The sequence below is a fragment of the Sorex fumeus genome, unplaced genomic scaffold (genome assembly GCF_029834395.1).
Source record: "Sorex fumeus unplaced genomic scaffold, SorFum_2.1 ptg000093l, whole genome shotgun sequence".
Taxonomy (NCBI): Eukaryota; Metazoa; Chordata; class Mammalia; order Eulipotyphla; family Soricidae; genus Sorex; species Sorex fumeus.
Window position 1 is genome coordinate 7,217,992 of NW_026606150.1, and position 22,629 is coordinate 7,240,620.

The 22,629-nt window shown below is 63.4% G+C and overlaps 1 protein-coding gene across 1 annotated transcript; it reads right to left on the reverse strand.

The window, feature by feature from the left end:
- Nucleotides 1-1,826: 1,826 nt before the first annotated feature.
- Nucleotides 1,827-7,090, reverse strand: FGF3 (fibroblast growth factor 3). Its single transcript, XM_056131589.1, has 3 exons — nucleotides 6,871-7,090; nucleotides 5,233-5,336; nucleotides 1,827-2,090 (listed from the first exon to the last, which is right to left on the reverse strand). The coding sequence occupies exons 1-3, from the start codon at nucleotides 7,088-7,090 to the stop codon at nucleotides 1,827-1,829; spliced, it is 588 nt and encodes a 195-aa protein (XP_055987564.1).
- Nucleotides 7,091-22,629: the final 15,539 nt, after the last annotated feature.

A 22,629-nucleotide genomic window follows, 5' to 3' on the forward strand; every position in this document is an offset into this window, starting at 1 on the left:
CATAGGTGGGGTCTCACACTGCGGGGTGGAGGGTTGGGGGTGGCGAGAAGCCCCGAGGACTCCCTGGAGGTGGAGGCAGGACCCCTTGCTGATAGGTATCAGGTTTACATCTGCCTGTCTCCCTCCCTGCCTGGGGATGCTTGCAGCTTTCATCCTGGGGTGCGGGGCTCGAGGCTTCAGTTCCTGGGGTCTCTCCCCAGAACTGGGGGACACACGTGCTGGGCTGAGTTTTGAGGCTTTGTACCCCCTTTTCCTCAGAAGTTGCCCCATTTTATATCCCATGCAGGCAGGTGCTTCTGCAAAGCCCCGGACGGACAGACAGACAGATGGACAGACAGAGAGCCGGACGGAGAGCCAGATGGAGAGACAGGCTCTCACCTTGCCTGGCTCCTCCCCACCCAGAGAGGCAGCGCGGACCAGCCCCGCAGCGGGCAGGGAGCAGGATGCGCTTTGGGGGTGGAGGGATCTGGACCTCCCTGGAGTCCCGGGGGTCCTTGTGTGATGCAGTCTTGGGTGCGGTGGACTGGGCAGGGGGAGGGCAGTGGAGGCATGAGGTGGACGAGGACACCCCCTGGTGGGTCAGGGCAGCAGTCCCTGCCCCACACTGCATCAGAGTCGAAAATTGGCTAATGGACTGGGGCGGGGCGGGGCCTGATGGATGGACGGGGCCTGATGGGCGGGGCGGGGCCTGGTCCAGGGGGCGGGGCCTCGCTGTGCAGAGGGAGGGTGTGACCTGGCTCCGTCCCCCTGACTTGGCCCGAGGCTGGCATGACCCTCAGTCTACACCACCCCTGAGTGTGTACCTGCGATCCGGAGGCGGGGGAGGGGCCAGGACAGCCCAGGGCAGTGGCCTCGCCTCTTCGCGCTGCTGTGCGCTGTGTGTGTGTGTGTGGTACAGGAGTGTCCTGAACTCACAGTCCTGAGCGCACCTCCAACACGTCGTGCTGTGTGCTGAACACGTGTGCTGTGTCCATGTGCTGTCTCTGTGCTGTGTACGTGTCATAGCTGTGTGCTGCGTGTTGTAGACGTGTGTTAGGTGTGCACTGTGTGCTGTACACACGGGGCCGGGCGTGTGCTGTGTCCATGTGCTGCCCCATGTGCTGTGTACGTGTCATAGCTGCGTGCTGTGCGTGGCAGGTGCCGGGGCTCCCCGTGACTCTTACACGCGTGCTTGCCTGTGTCTGGCTCTCCTCTCCGCCCTCACAAACCACCCACTGATTCCAGGAACAGGTAACTTTTGGGGGGGGGGGCTACACCCAGTGATGCTCAGGGCTTACTCCTGGCTTAGTGCTCGGGAATCACTCCTGGCGGGGCTCAGTGACTCCGTGAGGGGCTGGGGCTGTACCAGGGCGTGGGCATGTGCCCGGCAAGTGCTCTCCTGGCTGTCCTGTCCCGCCCAGACCCGGGTTCCAGCTGTTCAGCTCCAGTTCTCCAAATCCAGGCTCAGACCATGTGGCTTCTGCAACCCGCCATGTCTCAGGAAGATTCGGGTCTCCTGAACCCCAGGGTCCCCTTGGGGGGCTGTGTGCGTGATTCCAGACCAACTAGAAGAAAATACTTTAATGTCTGCGGCCGCCCCCCTCTCCAGCTGCCCACCGTGCCCACCGCAGCCTGTCCATGAAGTGACCGGCCTGCAATCCCCCTGGTTATCCGCCCCCCCCCCCTTTCGAAGTTGGGCAAGTCTGGGGTGCGCTCCTTTGGCCCTGGACCCAGCCACCGCCGCAGGGACGCGGGAGAGGCGGGGAGCTGGGTCAGCTCCCGGGGAAGGCCCATGGTGGTGGTGGCGCCCGAGCACTGTGCGGGGAGTCCCCGCCCGCGCCGAGGCCTCAGGCGCCCCGCTGCAGCTGCCGCACCATCTCGTGGTCCTTGGGGTCCAGCACGCGGGGCAGGAACAGGGAGGACTTCTGCGTGCGGCGCGTCCTGAAGCCGCGGCGCGGCCGGCCCTTGCCGTTCACCGACACGTACCACAGTCTCTCGGCGCCGGGCGGGCGCGGGGCGCGCGCCGCGCTGTGGTACAGGCGGGACGTGTAGGTGTTGTAGCCCAGCTCGTGGATCCGCTCCACGAACTCGCACTCGGAGCTGTAGGTCTCCTGGGGGGCACGGGCCGCGTCAGGGGCCCCCTCCTCCACGCCGCCCGCCCCCTCCTCCCGCGCAGGAGATCAGCTCTGGTTCTTGCTCTGTCGAGCATCCTGGGCACCCCAGGGTGCTCCCCTGCCCCCTCCCCCACGGGCACTGCAGCGGAGGGGGCGGGGCCAGTTGCCTCTGTGACCCCCCCCAAATTGGGGAGCAAAGACCCAAGAGAGGGGGACATGAAGAGTTTGGGGGTCTGCAGACGCTGAGCCCCAGAGCCTGGGGGTGGGTGGACACAGGAGGCTAAGGGGGACCCACTGTGTGGAGGTCTCTGTGGGTGCTTGAGGAAGTGCAGGGTGGTGGGGGGCGGGTCCCAGCTCTGGAGGTGGGGAGGTGAGGGCACCGTGTCGGACTGTGTGCCAAGGACAGGGCTGGAGACCCCTGAGGCTCCTCTCTCCAGAACACAGCCCACGGGGGGCCATGGGCTGGCTGGGTCAGACCTACCTGGCGGGGTGAAGGGGGGAGACAGACCCTGACCCCCGAGGGGCCTCGAGGGCACAGAGGGGAAGGGAGCTCCTGCTTCTGCTCACCCCAGACTTTCTGCCCCCCACCCCCACAACGCCTGGAGCTCAGAGCAGTGCCTGAGGCCAACCTTTACAGATGGGGAAACTGAGGCACAGAGTCCCAGAGACCCTGCCTGGCCTGGGAGAGCGTGTCACAGCTGTCAGCATGCTGGGGGTGCTCAGGGCTGTCCTGCCGCAGTCAGAGTAACTCTGGGGGGCCGGGTGGACAGCTGCTCCCACGACCCCCTTTCCCGGAGAAGACTCTGCTGCTGGGGTGGGCGCTGCCCGCTGTGGGCCAGAGAGGGCCTTTGTGGACACATGGGAAGGACAGAGATCAGGTCACTGAGCTGTTTGCAGCGGGGGCTCTGGGGGGACGAAAGTGGCTGGGAGGAAGCGGGTGGTGTCAGACCTGTGGCCGACATCCACCGGAACCTGGACCCTCCGACGCCCCCAGCCCATAACGACTCGTACCACCGGGCGCCGTGCTCCCGCTCCCATCTCATTTGGGGGTGGCAGGCAGGGGTACAGGGGGAGGTCGGGAAGCCATGGGGCAGCCCCCTTCCCAGGAGGCACCTCTAGAACATTGTAAAAGCTGGTGGACTCCAGTGGGCATTGCCAGGGGGTGGAACTCCCAGGCACGGAGCTCTGGGAAATGGAGAATTTTCAGAGTGACTTAGGCAGTGAGAGCGGGAGGGGGGTTCTCTGGGCTGGGCTGAGGCAGCCGGGGTCACGGGTGGGGGTGGGGGACGGGAAGTTCCTGGGAGCCGTGGAGGGAGGCGACCTCGGACGCCCCTCGGCACGTCCCCAGCATGGAGCGTGCGTTGGTTTGTCCTGTGGTTTGCTGGGTGATTGTAGCGCTGGGATCGGACCCAGGGCTGCACACGGCCAGGAGAGTGGCCATCTCTGCTCTGCGTCCCTGGCTCAGCAAGGAGCATGAACATACAGTAAGTTCCAGAGCACTGCTGAGCAGGGCATGAGTGCTGGCTGGGTGCAGGAGGAGACAGGTGGACGGACCCATGGGCGCGGGACAGGTCAGTGGGACCAGATGGGCTGGCATGGCGAGGAAAGGGGAGGTCCCCTAGGCTCCCAGCTGAGTTGGGGGTTGGGGCGCCACATAGCAGAACAGCCAGGGCTGCTTCTGACTTCAGTCCGGGAGAGGGAAAGAGATTCAGCACCCCTCCCCTCCCGACCCAGCCCCCATCTCACCCCTGGCCCGGGGCACCCCTTCTCTGGGCAGGGAGGAGCCGCATGGGTGGCCTGAGACCTTTTCACTTTTTTTTTCTTTTTGGGTCACACCCGGAGATGCTCAGGGGTTACTCCTGACTCATGCACTCAGGAATCATTCCTGGCTGTGCTCGGGGACCCTATGGGATGCGGGGAATCGAACCCGGGTCGACCGTGTGCCAGGCAAACGCCCTCCCTGCTGTGCTATCGCTCTGGCCCCTGAGGTCTTTTCAGACAGCAAGTTGGCTCCTGGCTGTGGGGTGGGGCCAGGGAAAACTGGGGGCTGAGGAGAGCCCCTAGCAAACCCCACTGCAGTTTGCAGCCCCCAGAGGCAGCTGGAGGCAGGGCTGGGTACCCTGGGATCCTACTCCCAGACTCAGCTGCCATGAGGGGGCCCAGGGCCCTGGGTGATCCCCAACTACCACGGTTCCTAAGCCAAACAGTGAAATATCTGGTGAACAAATTGCCTACCCCCCCCCCCCCGCCCCAGTGCAGAAACTCTGCTTGACCCTTTCTTACCTGACGCCAGACTTAATGATATGGCGGCACTGACATCAGCACCTCCCCACCCGCCCCAAAGCCCACTGAGAGTGGAGAAGGGGTGAGAGAGGATTCGGCTATGTGGGGGACAGAAACCCTGTCATTGCCTCGGGGCTATCAGGAGAATTACGGTAACGAGAATTACGGTAATGAGGGTTGGGCCCCCTCAGGCTTCCCAGCCTGAAGCACTTTACTCTGCTTCCAGCCCTGACCCTACCAGGGGACCCTTGTCATAGTTTGGTTTTTGCTTTTCGGGTCCACATCCAGGGCTGATCAGGGCTGACTTCTGGCTCTGCACTCGGAGGTCACTCCTGGTGGGACTCAGGGACCCTCTGTAGTGCCAGGGATCCAACGGGGTCCCCACGTGCCTTCTGTCCCGTCTCTCAGCGCCCCCATCCACTCTTTCTTGGTGCAGTGGGGTAGGGGGTTCCAGAGCTGCCGTCTGGGTCTGGTCCCCCCTCCTCCCCGAGTCCTGGTTCATTCTGGGGGCACGTGAAAGGCTCTTTCCTGCCCACTCGGGGCTGTGGGGTGGCCGTGCCCAGTTTTCTCGCTGTGTCCCAGAACTGGGTCTCGAGTTCAGTGGGAACGGGGCGGGGTGGGGGACAAGCTTTCCTGGCTCAGGAGCTCACGGCAAGGCTTGGTGGAAGCAGAGTGTGAAGGTGGGATGGGCAGTGTGTGTGGGGGGTGCAGCTAACGCCCCAGCAGCCACCTCCAGCCGCTCGCTCCTGTGGGCAGCCCCCTGCCAGCCCCCTGCCAGTCCTGGGGCTGATCCCGCAGGTACCTGGGCAAGATGCAAAGCCCAGAACCCCTCGCCCAGCGGGAGAGACGGACTCACCGACGCGAAGAGCCGGCCTCGCTGGTCCATGGCTAGGTAGCGGCCGGAGAAGAGGCCCTTCATCACCACAATGCCCACTTCCACCGCGGTGATCTCCAGGATGCCTGGGGAGGGGCAGGTCGTCACACCCTGCGGGGCCCTGCCCTGGCAGGGGGGAGGGGAGCTGGGCAGGGAGAACGGGACCCTGTGGCCAAATGAGGAAGGCCCCGTCCTCTGTCCTGGCTCTGGGCCTTTGGGAGAGACACTGACCACCTGGTTGGAGCCACCCCCCAGCTGGACACACCAGGGCTGGAACTTGCACCCCAGAGGGGGCCCCAGATGTGGCCGGGGATTCTGAGTCTCACCTGGGGATCCCTCGAGCGCCTGGTGGGGGCAGGGAAACGAAGGCCCCAAGGAGCTGATAACAGAACCCACCAAGGTGCCCTTGCCCTGCAATCCAGGCACCGACCCTAGCCACAGGTAGCTGGCGCTGGCTCAGCCGAGCAACGCACTCTGCCGAGACAGTGCACCCCAATCTTTCCTTCTGGACGTTTGGGGGGTTGCGGGGCTTGCAACAAAGGCTGGGTGGGCGCCATGTCCCCATCATTGCTCTCAGGAAGCTGGGCAATGCCCTCTGCAGGGGGCGCCCCTCGGCCGTGCCTGGAGCCCCCATGGAAGCCAGCAGAGAGGTCAGCGCGCAGTCCAGGTCATCTGCGCGGGCACCCCAAGGCCAGTGTGGTCACCCGAGGTGGGGTACAGGGCAAACAGTGGGGACACACCTCTCTGCGCCCCCCTGATTTCTAGTGCTCTGGGATTGGGAGGGTTGGCGAGCACTGTCCGCGCGCGGGCGCTCCCGGGACCGTCCTGAGCGCGCTGGCAGCTGTGCCAACATCGGTCCAGACGCGACCCCAAAGCAGCCGGCGCCCCTGCAAGAAGCGGCGGGTTCGTGCGGCCCGAGCATCCCACCTTCGTTTCCTGGCGCCGCCTCTAACCGCTCCCGGACGCCGCGTCCAGGGGCGCGAGCACCAGCCCGGGGTCCGCCGCGGGGAAGCCGGAAGCCGGGAGCCCCGAGCGCATCTGGCGCTCCGGGTCCCTCTGCGAGTGTGGGGCGCGGTCTCTGCGCCCCCAGAGCCAGATGCCTCCTAGGCAGCTCACCCGAAGGCGGCGGATGCCTCCTCCACGCGCCCCCGAAGAGCGTCTGAGACGGCGGGCGGATCCGGCACGGCGCCGGCCACTTGCCGCGGGTCCCCGGGGGCGCAAGAGGGGGCGACGTCGCCACAGAATCACGACGACGGTCAATGCCGTGTCCCCCTCCTTTTCTCCCGGACTCAAAGGGCTTAAACTTCTCAGAGCCGGACCCAGCCTGCGCCGCCCGCGCGCGCGCCCCGCAGGCCAGCGCCCTGGAGCGCGCGGACGGGTGCCCCCACGGGTGGGCGGGCTGCGCCCCTCTCCGACCTGAGTCTCCTCGCCCCCACGCTCCCCTGCACGCCCCTGCAGGAGGTCGGCGGGGACCAGGGACCCCGATCTTGTCCCGAGCTGGGGGGCCGCCCGTTGCACTCCGGACCGGGGCGCGCCCGAGGAGCCGACGGCTCCCTGCGGCTGCTGCGGGGTGTGCGCCCTCGGGGCTCGCCCCGGGGACCCTCCTCGCTCGACACTCACTGTAGGCGCCGTCCTCCAGGCTGCCGTTGACGCGGCCGCTGGGGTGCAGCTGGAGGTGGTACCTGGTGGCGCAGTAGAGCTTGCGGCGTCGGGGCGCCCCGCCGAGGTGCTCGTACACGCCGCCGCGGCCGCCCGCATCGCGCCGCAGCCGCGCCCCGGGGCCCGCCGCGGGTCCCCCGAGCCCCAGCAGGCCGAGCAGCAGCAGCCAGCTCAGGCCCATCGCGGCATCGCGCCCGCCCCGCTGCAGGCGAGCGCGGCGCCCATGGAAGGGGCGGCCGCGGGGACGCGCGCGGAGCCCGCTCGGGGCGCGCCTCGGTGCCCGGGGCCGGCGGGGCGACCGCGCGGCGCTGCTGGGGGCAAAGTCGGGGAGAGGGAGGGAGAGGGGAGAGAGGGAGAGGGAGAGGGAGAGGGAGAGGGAGAGGGAGAGGGGGGAGAGAGAAGGAAGGGAGAGTGGGAGGGAGGGAAGGAGGGAGGGAAGGAAGGAAGGAAGGAAGGAAGGAAGGAAGGAAGGAAGGAAGGAAGGAAGGAAGGAAAGAAGGAAGGAGAGAAGGACACAGGACAGAGGGACCGAGAGAGGGAGAAACTGAGCGAGGGAGAGGGAGGGAGAGAGTCGCCGCAGAGGGAGAAAGGGAGAGAGGAGCGGGAGGAGAGAGAGAGAGAGAGAGAGAGAGAGAGAGAGATTTTCACCAGATGCGGTGAAATTTCCCTGGCTGCGCGGAGCGCGGAGAGGAAGAGGGTCTGCAACAAAAGGGGGTGGGGGCTCCCGCCCCGCGGGGGTCGGGGTTCGGCCGGTGCCGCCTGCGCACGCCGTCGGGCCGGGCCGGCTCCCCGCGCCCCCGCGCGCCCTCCCGGCTCGGAAGGGTCCCGCCCCGCCCCGCCCCGCCCCCTCCCCCGCCAATTATGCCTCCGAAAATTATAGACCGAGGCCTCGAGGCGGCCGCCCCAGGCCCTGTCACCCCCTCCCGCCCCCCGTCAATCCCGCGCACAATGGAGACGCCGCGGATGACTGATGTCCCGCAACAAGGCGGCGCACAAGAAGGGGGGCCGAGGCGGGTGGCGGACGGAGGGCCGGGGGGCGCGCGCGCGCTTGTGTGGGGGTCCCGGGCACGGCCGCCGGGTTCCAGGTGTGACAGCCGTGGCGGAAACCGCCGTCCCGTCGGGCACCCCAGAAGACGCACCTTTTGCTGCCTCCAGCGCCCGGTCCCAGCGGGGGACCAGAGAGGGGAGGGGAGGGGGCCAGGGTGCAGGGGGAGGGGAGGACAGGGAAGAAGAGCCACAGACCCCCCCAAACACAAATAAGGGAAAACAGAGGCTGCCCCAGCGCGAGGGTCCCCTGAAGACGGATGATGGGGTGACAGGGACGGGGCTAGTGTGGGCGTGGGGGACCCCGGGGGACCTCAGCACTGCAGAGAGGCCCCCTCCCTCTTTGTTCTCCAACCTCTGGCCTCCACCCCTCAGGGCTCTCCTGCCAGCAGCCAGCCCAGTGCTGACCCAGGAGCTGGGGACCCCAGGAGCCCCCTATCAGTGGGGGAGGGGCTGGCCGGATGGGAGGGTGACCCCTGGCGGGACGGTTTTGGGTTTCCAGGTCCTTTTTGCTACAGATGCTAAGACTTTGTTGGTTTTTTTTTTTCCTTTTTGGGTCACACCCGGCGATGCACAGGGGTTACTCCTGGCTCTGCACTCAGCAGTTACTCCTGGCGGTGCTCAGGGGACCATATGGGATGCTGGGAATCGAACCCTGGTCAGTCGCGTCCAAGGCAAACGACCTACCCGCTGTGCTATCTCTCCAGCCCCCAGATGCTAAGACGTTGGACATCACTCCCCACTCTGCATTCCCCCAATTCCTCCCTCCCTGGGGTCAGCTTGGGGGGAGGGGGGACACGTCCCAGCCTCCAGTAGTGAGGGGACTCTCCAGGGCTGGAAGGAGGCCAGGAGGGGTCCTGCCCCTTGGGTCCCCGTGGAGCTCTCAGGAAGAGGGGGCCTGTCAGGGCCTCCCGGGGGCGTGGCTCTGCTCCCCGAGTGAGGGGCAGGACTGAGGAGACCCCCCAGTTCAGAGGCAGGAATTCCCAGAGGGACAGAGCAGTGGGCAGGGTTTCAGGTCCACGAGCAAGGGGAGCCCTGTCCTGAGTTCGAGTCCCCACAGGACCCAGGGCCCAGCCTCTCCCGGGCTCTCTGCTGACACCAGTTTCTGCCTCCCCCACTAAGAGCCCAGCCCTGCACCCCTACCCCCACCCACATGCTGGGGCTCCAGAGCTTCCGGAGAGCAGGGGTCCCGGCCTGGCAGGAAGCCAGCGGGCAAGGGTTCTGCTGCGCTTGGAGGGGCTGTACCGCTGGCCCCTCCCTGCAGACTCCCGGGATGAATGTGTGATGGCATGACAGAGTGAATGAATGATCTCATGAATGGGTGCATGAACGAGTTGAGTGAGTGCATGAATGAGTAAGTGAATGAATGAAAGAATGAGTGTATAAGGGAGCGAGTGAATGAATGAATAAAAGTGATTGAATAAAGGAGTGAGTTAATGAGTGAATGAATGAGTTGCGTTAGTGAGTGAATGAATGAAAGAGTGCGGGAATAAAGGAGTGAGTGAATGGGAGAATGAGTTGAGGAAGTGAATGAATGTATGAATGAGTCAGAGACTGAATGAGTGAGTGAGTGAATGAATGAATGAGTGAGGGAGTAAAGGAGTGAGTCAGTGAATGAATGAGTGAGGAACGAATGACCCAGTGGACAGCCTCCCTGGCAGTGCCTGGCGCCATCGCTGCCGCTGGGCCAACTGCCCCGGGCCCAAGGGCCGCTCAGATGCACCCGTTCCCGGGGTCCCTGTTGTCACCCCTGCCCCGGCCGGTGGGCTCCCCGCGCCCCTCCAGGAAGCCGGAGTAGGGGGTGGCCCCCCAGTGCTCGGCAATGCGGCCCCGCCCACCTGCCGCCCCTCCCGCGCTCGCTCCTCCAGCCTCTTCCTCTCCCTGGCCAGGAAGCTCCGGCCACCCCCGGGCTGTGTGGGGGAGGGCGGGCAGCCCTCCGACTCGGGGACCGCGGAGAGGAGGGCTCCCCCGTAGGCCGGGGCCCCTTTGAGGAGCCCACACAGCCCAGCCCCCCTCGGTGCGGAACCAGGTGGGGGGTGTGATGTGGTCGCGGGACCCTGTTAATTGCTTCCAAATGGTCACTCCGCCAGTGACCGCTTGGTCTCCTCCAGACCCCGCGCCCAGCCCCTCCGTAGGCTCTGGGGAATGTGGGTACCCCACCCCAGGTCCAGCCTGCCCCTCTCGGGCGGTGCAGGGAGGGGTGCTGTGTCCCTGCGCCCCCTCCCTGTGACTCAGATGTGGCCGCCCCTAATTATGTCCCCGGCAGTGGCCGTGGAGAGCCCGGCCTGCCTGCAGTGCGACGCCCGCATGCCCACTCAGGGCAGGGCCAGGCCAGCCATCCGCGGGGGCTCTGCTCTCTCTCGTCCTGTGTGCGCTTCTTGTTGGGGGCCCGCTCCTGGCCCTGCACTCGGGGGCATGTGGGGGGCAGGCGGGGACCAAGCCCAGGTCTGGGCGTGCCAGGCCAGCACCCGGCCCGTGTCCTGTGGCTCCGTCCCCACCTTCGTCGTCAGCCAAGTTTGAAACCCTGCGCAGAGGGGACGCTTGAAGGTGGACATCCGCAGCGGGCAGCCCGGGAAGTGGGTGCTGGTGGGTGCTTCGGGGAGCCCCTGGATCTGCCCGCTGCCCCGCAGTGCCCACTGACTGAGCCAGGCGGGTCCCCGTCTCCCAGATGGTCAGGCCCGGCGCCTGTGGGCATAGCCGGGGCCGGGGGCCAGGCAGGGCCCACGGGATTGGGGTGTCCCCGGACGGGCCAATGAGCAAGCAGACAGACGGGCTGTCTCGCGTCCCTAAAGCCACTTGGCCCGAGAGCCCACGTGTCTGAAGGGGCCCCCTCATCCACCCAGGGGCCGCACACACAGGGCCAGGAAGGAGGGGGTTCTCAGCCCTGGTGCCCTCGGGGTGCTTCTTGGGGTGGCCAGAGGGGAGCCCCAAGTGTGACCGGGGGACGCCCCGAGGCTGCTCTTGGCCCGGGGCGCCCACGTGACCTGGGCCCAGGCGGGTCTGCCCTGAACCCCCAGACTGCCCGCAGAGGGCGGGGAGGACACGTGACAGTGCTGGGGACAGCCCCGGGGGTGTGACTCACTGGGGTCCCAGCAGGCCCCCCAGGCCCTGATCCAGCTCGCAGGGACCCGCCTAGGGCTGGGGGACACGCAAGGAGCCCCTGAAAGGCCGGGGGCACTGAACACCTGTCGGGGACCAGCACGGCAGCCCCGGCCCACGGGTGGGAGCTCGGCACTCACTCAGTTCCCACAGGTTAAGTCAGGCACGCACACACACACGCACACACGCACACACACTTATGCTCGCACCCTGCCCACGCTGTCCCACACTCACTCTCTCACGCGCACACTCACACTCACTCACACACTCACAACTCGTACTCACACTCACACGCTCACACTCACATACTCTCACACTCACACACACTCACACTCATACTCGCTCACACTCGCTCACACACTCACTCACTTAAACACACTCACACTCACACACTCACACGCACTCACACTCACTCACACACTTTTGCACATTCACACCCACACACTCTCACACACTTACACACTCACACACTCTTGCACACTCACACTCACAATCTCATACTTGCTCACACTCTCCCCCACACACTCACACACACTCACACATGTACTCTCACTCACACAGGCACAACTCACACTCACACACACACGCTCCAACATACACACTCCCACCCTCATACACACATCCTCACTCACAACGCACAACTCACACTTTCACACACCCTCACACATTCTCTCCCACACTCACACTCTCACACCCTGACCCTCACACGATCATGCACACTCATGCCCGCTGCTCCTTCACTGTGTCAGTTTGCGATGCGCCGTGAGGAGCGTGCGGGCCTGTCTGTTCTCCGGCCGTGAGGCCCGGGAGCACATCCCACGCCCGGTGCCTGAGAAGTGGCTGTGGTGGTCACTGGGCAGGCTGGGGAAGGGCTGGGCTCTGGTGCCCCGAATGCAGCCACTGGGTTGCAGGCTTCACTGGGCCGTTCTAAGGCCTGGCTGCCCACACCGGCCTGACTGAAGGGGCCATCTGCCGCCCTGGTAGCGGCCAGCGTTTGCGGGACGCAGCGACTCCTTCTGAACACTTCAGAAATGCTCTTCCCCACTTGATCATCACTTGACTTCCCGTTAGTCACTGATTTGCTCGAGCGGGCGCCAGTAACATCTCCATTTGTCCCTGTCACGTGCTAGTGTAGCCCAATGGCGTCTGTTCGTTCTAGGAACATGAAATCGAGCCTCAAGAATTACAACGGGTCTCAGTAATTACAGAAATGCTCATCCTCACCATAACCCTTGGGCCCGCCACCCCCCTCCCCAGAGACGAGCAAACAGGAACAGAAAGGTTAAGCCACTTGCCTGCAGGGTCACAGCGACTGTCCTTCCCAGCCGGCGGTTCTCAGGTGGGGGTGTCACCAGGTTCTTTGGCTGTACAAGAAGGAACTGTGACCCCTCCCCCGGGGTGGTGGGGAGAGGAGAGATATGCAGGCGCTGCCCACTGAGCTACACTGCCCACTGCCTTGGGTGAAAGTGTGCAGCTCCCCGAGTGGAATGTCCCAGCCTAGACCCCCCAGCATCATCTGTCCCTAACTCAGACTTAACTGAGGGGTCACCTCCTGTCCCCCGGCCCCAGTGGCTGGGGAGGGAAGAAGCGTCCACAGCTACGGCGGCCCCTAATGAGGTCCTGCATGCGGGGAGTGTGGCTGGCGTGGGCCAGGGGAGGCAGCACCCCCCTCCCGCCCCTGCCAGGCGCGGCTTCAGTAACTGGGAAAAGTTCGTGGTGCTTGGAACAGCGCCGGGTGTGAACCTACCTTCTCTTTGTTCAATTATTATTATTATTATTGCTTTTTGGGTCACATCCGGTGATGCTCAGGGGTTCCTCCTGGCTCTGCACTCAGGAATTACTCCTGGCAGTGCTCGGGGGACCCTATGGGATGCCAGGAATCGAACCCGGGTCAGCCGTGTGCAAGGCAAACGCCCTCCCCGCTGTGCTATCGCCCCAGCCCCACTTTTCTCAATCTTTAATGCATTATTTTGTTCATTCATTTCCCATAATTAACCCGACCACCTCCCCACACCCCTGGCCGCCCCAGGGAGGACCCCCTGCTCCCCCAGATCACTTCAGTACTATACCAATACCCCTCATGTTAGTGCTATTTTATGGGGGTCTGTGTTCCCTTATACTGCCCGCCAGGGTGAAATCATCCAGTCCTCATCACCCTCCTTCCATTTACTTCCCACGATCCTCTCAAGCCCCTTCCATCTTGCTTGGATGGCCACAGCCAGTGTTCGTGGCTGTATAGTATTCCCCGGCTGCCCAGGTTTTGGTCTGCCCTTCCCCTGTGCTGTGTGTCTCATGATCCCTCCATATCAAGGAGCCTTGAGCTGTCAGGGGACAGGGCAGCTTCTTGACAGGTGCCCCCTGCTTCCTGCAGGGTATCTGCCTGGGGACAGCCTGCAGTTTTATATTCCATCCTGGTCACTGTGTCACGCCAACCTCTCTTCCCCCTGCACTGGGCGCTAGCGGACCCCGAGGCGAGTGCCAGGCTGGGCACCGGCTCCAGGCTATGCTGGCAGGGGGTCTCAGGAAAGATACCCAGGCCAGGCCTCTGGGCATGTCCTGCTACCCCCAGCTCAGCCCTCCTTTGCCGGCCTGTCCATGGGACTGGGGGCAAGGCCGGAACCCAATGCCGTGTGCACTCCCAGGTATGAGGCCAGGCTCCATCCCAGACACAGAACCCCCCCCCCCCCAAGAAAACATTGGTTAAAAGGGGCTAAGAATAGCTACGCGGGGGCCAAAGTGATGGTCGGGGAGTGGGGGAGGGCTCTGGCCTTGCACACACCCAACCCGGGTTCAATCCTGGCACCCCATAGGGTCTCCTGAGCCTGCCATGAGGCATCACTGAGCACAGAGCCAGGAGTCAGCCCTGAGCACTGCTGGGCGTGGCACAAAAAGCCAAAGAAGACAATGATCCAATGGTCAGGCCCTGGGGAGTGCTCAGAAGCCTTCAGCCCTAATAATAGACCAGTGTCGGGGCTGGAGCAGTAGCACAGTGGGGAGGGCGTTTGCCTTGCACGCGGCCGACCTGGGTTCGATTCCCAGCATCCCATAGGGTCCCCTGAGCACAGCCAGGAGTGATTCCTGGGTGCAGAGCCAGGAGGAACCCCTGAGCACTGCTGGGTGTGACCCCCCAAAAAAGCAATAATAATAATAATAGACCAGTTCCCATCCCCCTCTTGTTCCTATCCTAGTGGGCATCTGGGGGCCAGGGAGGGTCCCCCGAGTCTCTCCGCTCCGGCGCCGTGTGCACGGGGGAGCCAGCATCAAGCACCAGCCAGCTGCGTGCTGCGTGGCCTCCGGCAGCTCCCTGAACTCTGGGCCCACCCTGTGCCCTGTAAGATAGGGCCCAGCTGGAGGTGGGAGCTCCGAGACATCCCGGGCTTCCCCGCATCCCCCCGTCGGCTGGTTTGGGGGGTGGATGGGGCCCGTCGGTTTCCTCTCCTCCACAGGGCGGGAAACCGCACAGTAAACAGCCGGCGCCCTGGGCCAAGGGGTTTCCGCTCATTAATGGCCAATTAATGTAACTGCCGCGCTGGGTTTCAGAGTGCCCGGCTGCTGCTCTGTGGCCCTGCGACTCCGGGCGGCCCTGCAGAGCCGTGGCTTAACCCAGAAGAGCTTTGGGCAGATGGTGGGAGTCTGGGCCTTGGCGGAGCGCAGGCCGGCTGGGGTCGGCCGGGAAGGCAGCCTTGCGCCCTGCGCGCCTCCTTCCGTCCACTGCCTCTGAGCCCAGCGACTGTTCCCGGGCCTGGCCGCCGGGCTCAGAGCCTGGAGTGTCCCCCACGGACGCTGGCACACCCAGCAGGCAGATGGAGGGGGCTCAGCCCGACCAGCCGCGGCACCCCCCACCCCGGGACCCTGTGATCCGGGGCTCCCTCCTCCCTGAAGGGGAGACACAGTCTCCTGGCCCAGCCCCTGTCCCGGGACTCTGGAGGGGAGGCCGGCGGGGAGGGGGTTCAGGGGTGACCGTGGGAGCAGGCAGAAGGGAGAGGTGCTCAGCGACTTGGTTTGTTTGGTTTGGGGCCTCGCCCAGCGGTGCTCAGGCCCGACTCCTGGCTCTGTGCTCAGGCCCGACTCCTGGCTCTGTGCTCAGGCCCGACTCCTGACTCTGTGCTCAGGCCTGACTCCTGGCTCTGTGCTCAGGGCTGACTCCTGGCTCTGTGCTCAAACCTGACTCTTGGCTCTGTGCTCTGGCCCAACTCCTGGCTCTGTGCTCAGACCTGACTCCTGGCTCTGTGCTCAGGGCTGACTCCTGACTCTGTGCTCAGACCTGACTCCTGGCTCTGTGCTCAGGGATGACTCCTGACTCTGTGCTCAAGTCCGACTTCTGGCTCTGTACTCAGGCCCGACTCCTGGCTCTGTGCTCAGGGCTGACTCCTGCCTCTGTGCTCAAGTCCGACTTCTGGCTCTGTACTCAGGCCCGACTTTGGCTCTGTGCTCAGGCCCAACTCCTGGCGGGCCTGGGGACCACACGAGGTGCCGGCAATCAAACTGGGGTTGACCACGTCCAAGCCAATACCCTCTCCCCGCTCAACCATCTCTTTAGACCCTCGGTGATTTTTAAATTTTTTTTTGAGGGGCTGGAGAGATAGCATAGCGGGTAGGGCGTTTGCCTTGCACGCAGCTGACCCGGGTTCGAGTCCCAGCATCCCATATGGTCCCCTGAGCACCGCCAGGAGTAACTCTTGAGTGCAGAGCCAGGATTGACCCCTGTGCATCGCCGGGTGTGACCCAAAAAAGAGCAAAAAAAAATTTTTTTTTTGAAAAGAGAGCAATCAGAGCTGGAGAGACAGTCGGGGGGCTTAAGGCGCTTGCCTGGTGTGTGGCTACAGCTTGACCCCGGCATCAAGTACAGTCCCTGAGCACCATCAGGAGAGGCTCAAAACCCCGAAACAAACCATGTGGGAGGTGAGAACAGGGAGCGAGAGACGCAGTAAGTTTGGCTTTTGTTTGGTTTTTGTTTTGGGGTTACTCTGGCTCTGTACTCAGGGCCCACTCCTGGGGGCACAAAGGGCCAAGTGAGATGCTGGGGGTCGGACCTGGGTCGCCGTGCTGGACCCAGTAAGTTTGGAAACTTAGTTCGATGGAAACGGGTCCCAACTCTGCGTCCTGCCTGGTGGGCCCGGCAAGGAATGGCCTGAGCCTCCCGCCCCGTCACCCGCCCCCCATTCTCCTGCCCAAACACCTGAATCACTAGGGCCCTTAGCTCGGCCCACCAGCACCTCTGTCCGGAAGCTTCCAGAACACCCCGGGGCTATGTCCCGAGGAGTTCCAGATGAGGGTCTGGCTCTGGGCAGGGGGCTGGGGGGGCGGGGAGAGCAGGGCCCGGCCCCAGGCTGAGGCAGCAGCTGTGCTCGTGTCCCGTGACCGGTCCAGGCTCGCCTCCGCTGCAAGGTTGGAGAATCTTTACCTTCCCGCCTTTGTTGCCCCGAGAATATCAAAGCCGGGGCCACAATGCCCCCGAAAGCTGAGTCACCAGGTTTTGTGACACCACCGCATCCCTGCGTCTGGCCGCCAGCCCTGGCCTCCAGCCCCAGATGAAAAGGAAATCCCCGGCCCCGAGCCCTGGGTGGGACAGGCCCGGCCCACGCGCATAAAGGGGTCTTGTTCCACACTCAAAAGGGCCCCCGCAGACGCGGGACAAGAAAGGGCCAGGCGCGGGCAGCGCCTTGGACCCGTGTGCCCGGCGGCCCCCAACACCGCGACTGGGCCCGCCCCCTGCTTTTCAGGACCCCCCCCCCCCCCCCGGGCTCACACACCAGCCAGCAACGGCGGCTCCCGCGAGATGCAGCGGAAGCCAGTTGGGGGGTTTCCAGTTGCCCTGGGCGTGCCCGGCTACGGGCAAAGAACAACCACTGGCAGGAGCACCAACACGGGGGAGCAGCGACCCAGGAAACGGCAGAGCCACAGCACAATAGACCAACACCAGCAGCAACGCCAACACCGTCACCAGCTACACAATCATCTCCACCAGCACTGTCTTCATCCCTCCCACTACCCCAAGAGCACCGTCAAGGCGACCCCAACACCATCACCTACACCTACACCTACACCATCATCATCACCATCACCTACACCTGCACCCTCACCACCATCACCTACACTCACAATCACCTACACTGTTGCCATCACCTACACCTCTACATTCACACCATCACCTACACCCTCACCCTCACGCTCATCCTCACCTACACCCTCACCACCATCACTTACACCATCACCCACACCTACGCCCTCACCACCATCACCTACACCGTCACCATCACCCACACCTACACCCTCACCACCATCACCTACACCCTTCCAATCACTTATACTGTCGCCATCACCTACACCTATACATTCACCACCATCACCTAGTCCCTCACCCTCACCATCACCTACACCTCACTACCATCAACTACACTGTCACCATCACCCACACCTACACCCTCACCACCATCACCTACACCCTTCCAATCACTTATACTGTCGCCATCACCTACACCTATACATTCACCACCATCACCTAGTCCCTCACCCTCACCATCACCTACACCTCAATACCATCAACTACACTGTCACCATCACTTACACCTACACCCTCACCACCATCACCTACACCCTTCCAATCACCTACACCCTCACCCTCACCTACACCCTCACCATCATCTACACCCTCACCACTGTCACCTACACCCTCACCATTACCAACACCTACACCCTCACCACTATCTCCTATACCCTCACCCTCACCACCACCATCCCCTTTACCCTCACATCATCACCTACACCCTCACCACCACCTCCACCGTCACCTACACCCTCCCCACGTCACCTACACCTTCACCCCCACCACCATCATCATCTACACCCTCATCACCATGAGCTACATCCTCGCCACCATTACCACCATCACCCAGACCCTCACCACCGTCACCTACACCCTCACAACTGTCACCTACATGCTCACCACCATTGATGCCACCTAAATCACCCCCAGCAACCGCAAGGCCATAAACACACCGGTACCACCCACACCAGCAGCACAGCCGCCCCGGCAGTGGCAGCACAGATGAAGGACCCCCACAGCAACAACACAGCCCCCCACGTGAGTGAGACCGTCCGCTGGTGGTCCTGACCTTGCAGGGCTTTGGTCAGGACTGTGAGTGGATTGAGTAGTTGAGCACTGTAGCCAGAGCAGTCGCGGACTGGAGGCACTGGGCCAGCTCGACTCGAACCCCTGCTCCCAGCGTCACCCCTCCCAGTACTACTGTCGCTGCTGATTGGCCGAGCAGGGCTGAGGCCGAGGGACGTGCAGGGGAGACGCCTCAGAGAGCGGCCCGAGCCCACACCCAGGAGACCTGAGCCCAGACTTGCCCCAGAAGGGGCTTCCAGCTGCCCCCGCGGGCGGGTGGTCAGGCCCTGGGCTTTGCGGAGGGCTGATTGCAGCAGAGCAACCTCCCCTGCACCCAGGCCAGAAGTCAGTACCCGCCAGGACAGACTCTTACAGAAGTGCTCCTTGCAGAAGCACTGGGCAACCTCCAGCCTCTGGTGGCGCCAGGTCAGCTGCTCCCACCCCTTGTGAGCCGCTGCCCGGAAGGAGCTGGAGGGTACCTGGAAGTTTCTCTGTGCTCTGTGCCAGGGGCAGCACGGCCCCAAGGAAGGCCCCTGGGCAGTGGTGGGCGTTTCTCACTCCCTGAGCACTGGGGAAGGGAGGGCAGCCCCGCGATGCCCTCGAGGCCTCTGCCATCCCCTTGAGCCCGGTGTTCAGAGATCTGCGGCCCAGCCCTATGGTGGCTCCTTGCCTGCCCACGGGGGAGGCCACGGTGCCCCTTAGGGTCTCCCACACGGGTCCTTGGGAGGTGTGGATGGGGCAGTGCCTCCGCTGACAGTGATGAGACGGAACAGCAGGGTGGGGTGGGGCGCCGGCTCCACAGCCAAGGGGAGCAGAAGGCTCCCAGGGCCACTCTTGGGGGACACTCGGGCAGGGCTGGATGTGATTGGAGGAGACGGAGACTCATGCCCACCCTGTAGCACCCCCGAAGTCACTGCCAAAGGTCTCTCCCTGGACTCCTGGGTCCCCCGAGGTGGGCCACTCATGGCTGAGTGGAGGGAGGCAGGCGGCTCCTGCCTCAGTTTACCCATTCCCAGAGCCGCTCCGTTCCACCCCGAGGGCCCGCTCTCTGTCCCGTGAGGAGGGGAGGCCTGGAGCTGCTCTTGGCTTTGGGGGCACCCCAGTGCTGTAAGGCTCCGAGCTCCATCCAGGCCCCGGCCACTCCCAGTGCCAGGCTGCGCGTTTTGCTTTGTAAATCGCCTTTCTGAAGGCGCCAGCTTTGATGTGGCCCTTTGATAATTCTGCAGCATCAGTCCGGGCCGGCCCGGCCAGGCCCACTTTGAAGCCCGGAGAGAGCCTCGTCCCAGCCCAGAGAAGAACAGCTCCCGCCCAGAGGAAGGGGCTCACGGGCAAGGCAGGGCTTGGGGGACCCTTGGGTGCAGGGGGGCGGCCGCCCAGGGAGTCCCCCAGAGCGAAGCCAGCTGGGGAGGGCGGGAGCCTGGTTGATTTTAGCCGCTGGTGCCTTCCAGCTACAAGCCTGAGACAAGTCATGAACCCGCTGGGGTCCTCACTCTCCTCCTGCTAAACACGGGAGTGACGATGAGAGACACTATTGAGTGGGACCAAATGGGGCTGAGTGGACAGTGCTGGGTACACAGTAGGCGTGCGGGTGAGCTGGGCTGATGGGCTGATGCTGATGGGCTGATGCTGATGGGCTGATGGGCTGATGCTGATGCTGATGGGGCTGATGCTGATGGGCTGATGCTGATGTTGATGCTGATGGGGCTGATGGGCTGATGCTGATGCTGATGGGCTGATGCTGATGCTGATGGGCTGATGCTGATGCTGATGGGCTGATGCTGATGCTGATGCTGATGGGCTGATGCTGATGCTGATGGGCTGATGCTGATGCTGATGGGCTGATGGGCTGATGCTGATGCTGATGGGCTGATGCTGATGCCGATGGGCTGAAGCTGATGCTGATGCTGATGGGGCTGATGGGCTGATGCTGATGGGCTGATGAGGCTGATGAGGCTGATGAGGCTGATGGGGCTGATAGGCTGATGCTGATGCTGATGCTGATGCTGATGGGGCTGATGGGTGGATGGGCTGATGGACTGATGCTGATGGGCAGATGGGCTGATGGGCTGTTGGGGGATTGGGGGGTTGGGGGGATGGCAGTCTGGAGGTGATGCTGGTGGTGCTGATGCTGGAATGACAGTGAAGATGGCAATGATGACGCGCTGATGACGGGCTGGTCCACAGCACAGCAGGGAGGGTGTTTGCCTTGCAGACCCCGTTTTGATCCTGGCATTTCTTTTTTCTTTTTTTTTTTTGCATTTTTGGGTCACACCCAGCGATGCTCAGGGGTTCCTCCTGGCTCTGTACTCAGGAATTACTCCTGGAGGTGCTCAGGGGACCATATGGGATGCTGGGAATCGAACCCGGGGTGGCCGCTTGCAAGGCAAACGCCCTCTCCGCTATTGCTCCAGCCCCACGATCCCCGGCATTTCATACAGTCCCCTGAGTACTGCCAGGCGTGGTCCCTGAGCACAAAGCCAGGAGCAACCCCTGAGTACTGCCCAGCATGGCCCCCCAAACAAATAGATATGGTGGTCAGGAGCAAGGACTGCAAGACTGCGGTGAAGCCCTTCAACGGAAATAGAAGACGGAAGAGCGAAGTCTGGGTGCCGGCAAAGGCTCACGGCGAACCGGGAGCGGGACTGGCGGGTGATGATGAGGAAAACGGGGTCAGGATGTGTGGATGGTGGGGGACAGGGCGTGGAGCCGACCAGCTCAATCTCCACCCCCGCCTACGGTGGTCCCGCAATGAGTCATGAAACAGAACCAGGGGCCCAGCCGCCCCCCGGTCCCCACCCCAATTCTGACGGACGAGACAGAAGCTTCCAGATTTCACGGAGCCAGGGAGGACGACAGCCGGAGCAAACGTGGCGACAAAGCTGGTGACCAGGAGGGTCCGGAGTCTGTCCGGCCACTGCTGCCGGGGGTCTCGGGACCTGCTCTCAGACACAGCGAGAGAGACTCAGTGGCACAGACAGGCCCGGCCTGCGAGACTCCTGCACCCGGTTCTCCTGCTCTGTCCCCCAACCTCACATCTCCTGCTCTCTTCTTGAATGGAAGCGGCAGGTCTAACCCTTGAGGCCCACAGTCCCCAGAAAGGGGTGACCTGAGCTAAGATCCCCGCCTGGGGGACTCTGCCAGGTGTCACCCCCTGGCTCTGTCTGCCAGAATCTGGGAGCTGGGTGGAAGTCTGCAGGTACAGGTACTCGGTGGTACCTCTAGCCTCAGGGACTCTTCCCCCCCCCCCCCAGGGCGCACCCTACACACAACACCACACACACACACACACACACACCAACACACACACACACACACACACACACACACACACACACGAAGCTGCTGCCTTTGGTATTGCAAATGCAAATGCTTGGAGACTAAGGCCAGAAGTCCCTCAGAGCCTCCAAACGGCGCCCATGGAGTCTGGTGGGAACGCAGCTGTGTGCAAATATTTGGAAAACTGAGTGTGATGAGATGCCATTGGGCTACACTAGCACGCGACAGGGACAAATGGAGACGTTACTGGCGCCCGCTCGAGCAAATCGACGACTAACGGGAAGTTAAGTGATTAAGTGATTAAGAGTGTGATGTGTTCATTTAAGAAGAAAATCCATGCCCTCTCCTGAATGACCGTGGAAACACGTGATCACTCCTACAGCCGCATGTAGGCGGGAGGGTGAGCGCAGGGGCCTGGGCGGGAAGGGCCCGGAGGAAGGGGGAGGACGCAGGAGCCCTCAAGCAGGGCCCTCGAGCAGGGGACGGCAGAGCGGGGACCCTGTGGGCTGCCTGGGATGAAACCAGCTGTGAAGGCAGGACAGTTGGGCAGCTCAGAGCTCCTGTGCACCAAGAGGCAGAGACCAGCAGGCAAAGGGGAAACTCAAGAACCCCCAGAAGGAGTTTGCAGAAGCGTTTTTCTCCAAGGCTCTGACCCCCGGTCCCTGGACTTGACTCCCTCCTTTCTGCTCTTCGTACCTGTTTAATTCCTGGGGGCGAGCAGACACCCCAGGTGGAGGCAAGAGAAACTTAGTTTTTTTTTTCTTTCTGGGTCACACCCAGCGATGCTCAGGGGTTCCTCCTGGCTCTGCACTCGGGAATCACTCCTGGTGGTGCTTGGGGGACCCTATGGGATGCCGGGGATCAAACCCGGGTCAGCCATGTGCAAGGCAAACGCTCAACCTGTTGTACTATCACTCTGGCCCCACAAGTGGAACTTTGTGGAAGGAAACTTGTCCTTGGAGCACCCAAGAGGAAGAGCAAGTCCAAGCCCCCGAAGGTAGGAAGAGCACCCGGGGTGTCCAGCGGGGGTGGGGGGAGCAGGGGACAGCAGAGCCGGAGGCGACGCAGCCTCGCTGGAGAGGGGCTTTTAAGGGCACCAGGCAGTGCGGTGTCATCCAGCTCTGCCCACTAGGCCGGCCCACGCCCAGCGTTCGCCCACCCATGGCCGCCCCTCCACGCCCCAACTTCCC

What these genes read in the sequence shown, in the direction of transcription:
- FGF3 (XM_056131589.1), bottom strand. Translation starts at nt 7,090, where the DNA reads ATGGGCCTGAGCTGGCTGCTGCTGCTCGGCCTGCTGGGGCTCGGGGGA. An exon ending in CCTGGAGGACGGCGCCTACA is followed by an intron (nt 5,337 to 6,870) that starts GTGAGTGTCGAG and finishes GCCCCTCCCCAG; the next exon opens with GCATCCTGGAGATCACCGCG. An exon ending in GAGGCCGGCTCTTCGCGTCG is followed by an intron (nt 2,091 to 5,232) that starts GTGAGTCCGTCT and finishes CGTGCCCCCCAG; the next exon opens with GAGACCTACAGCTCCGAGTG.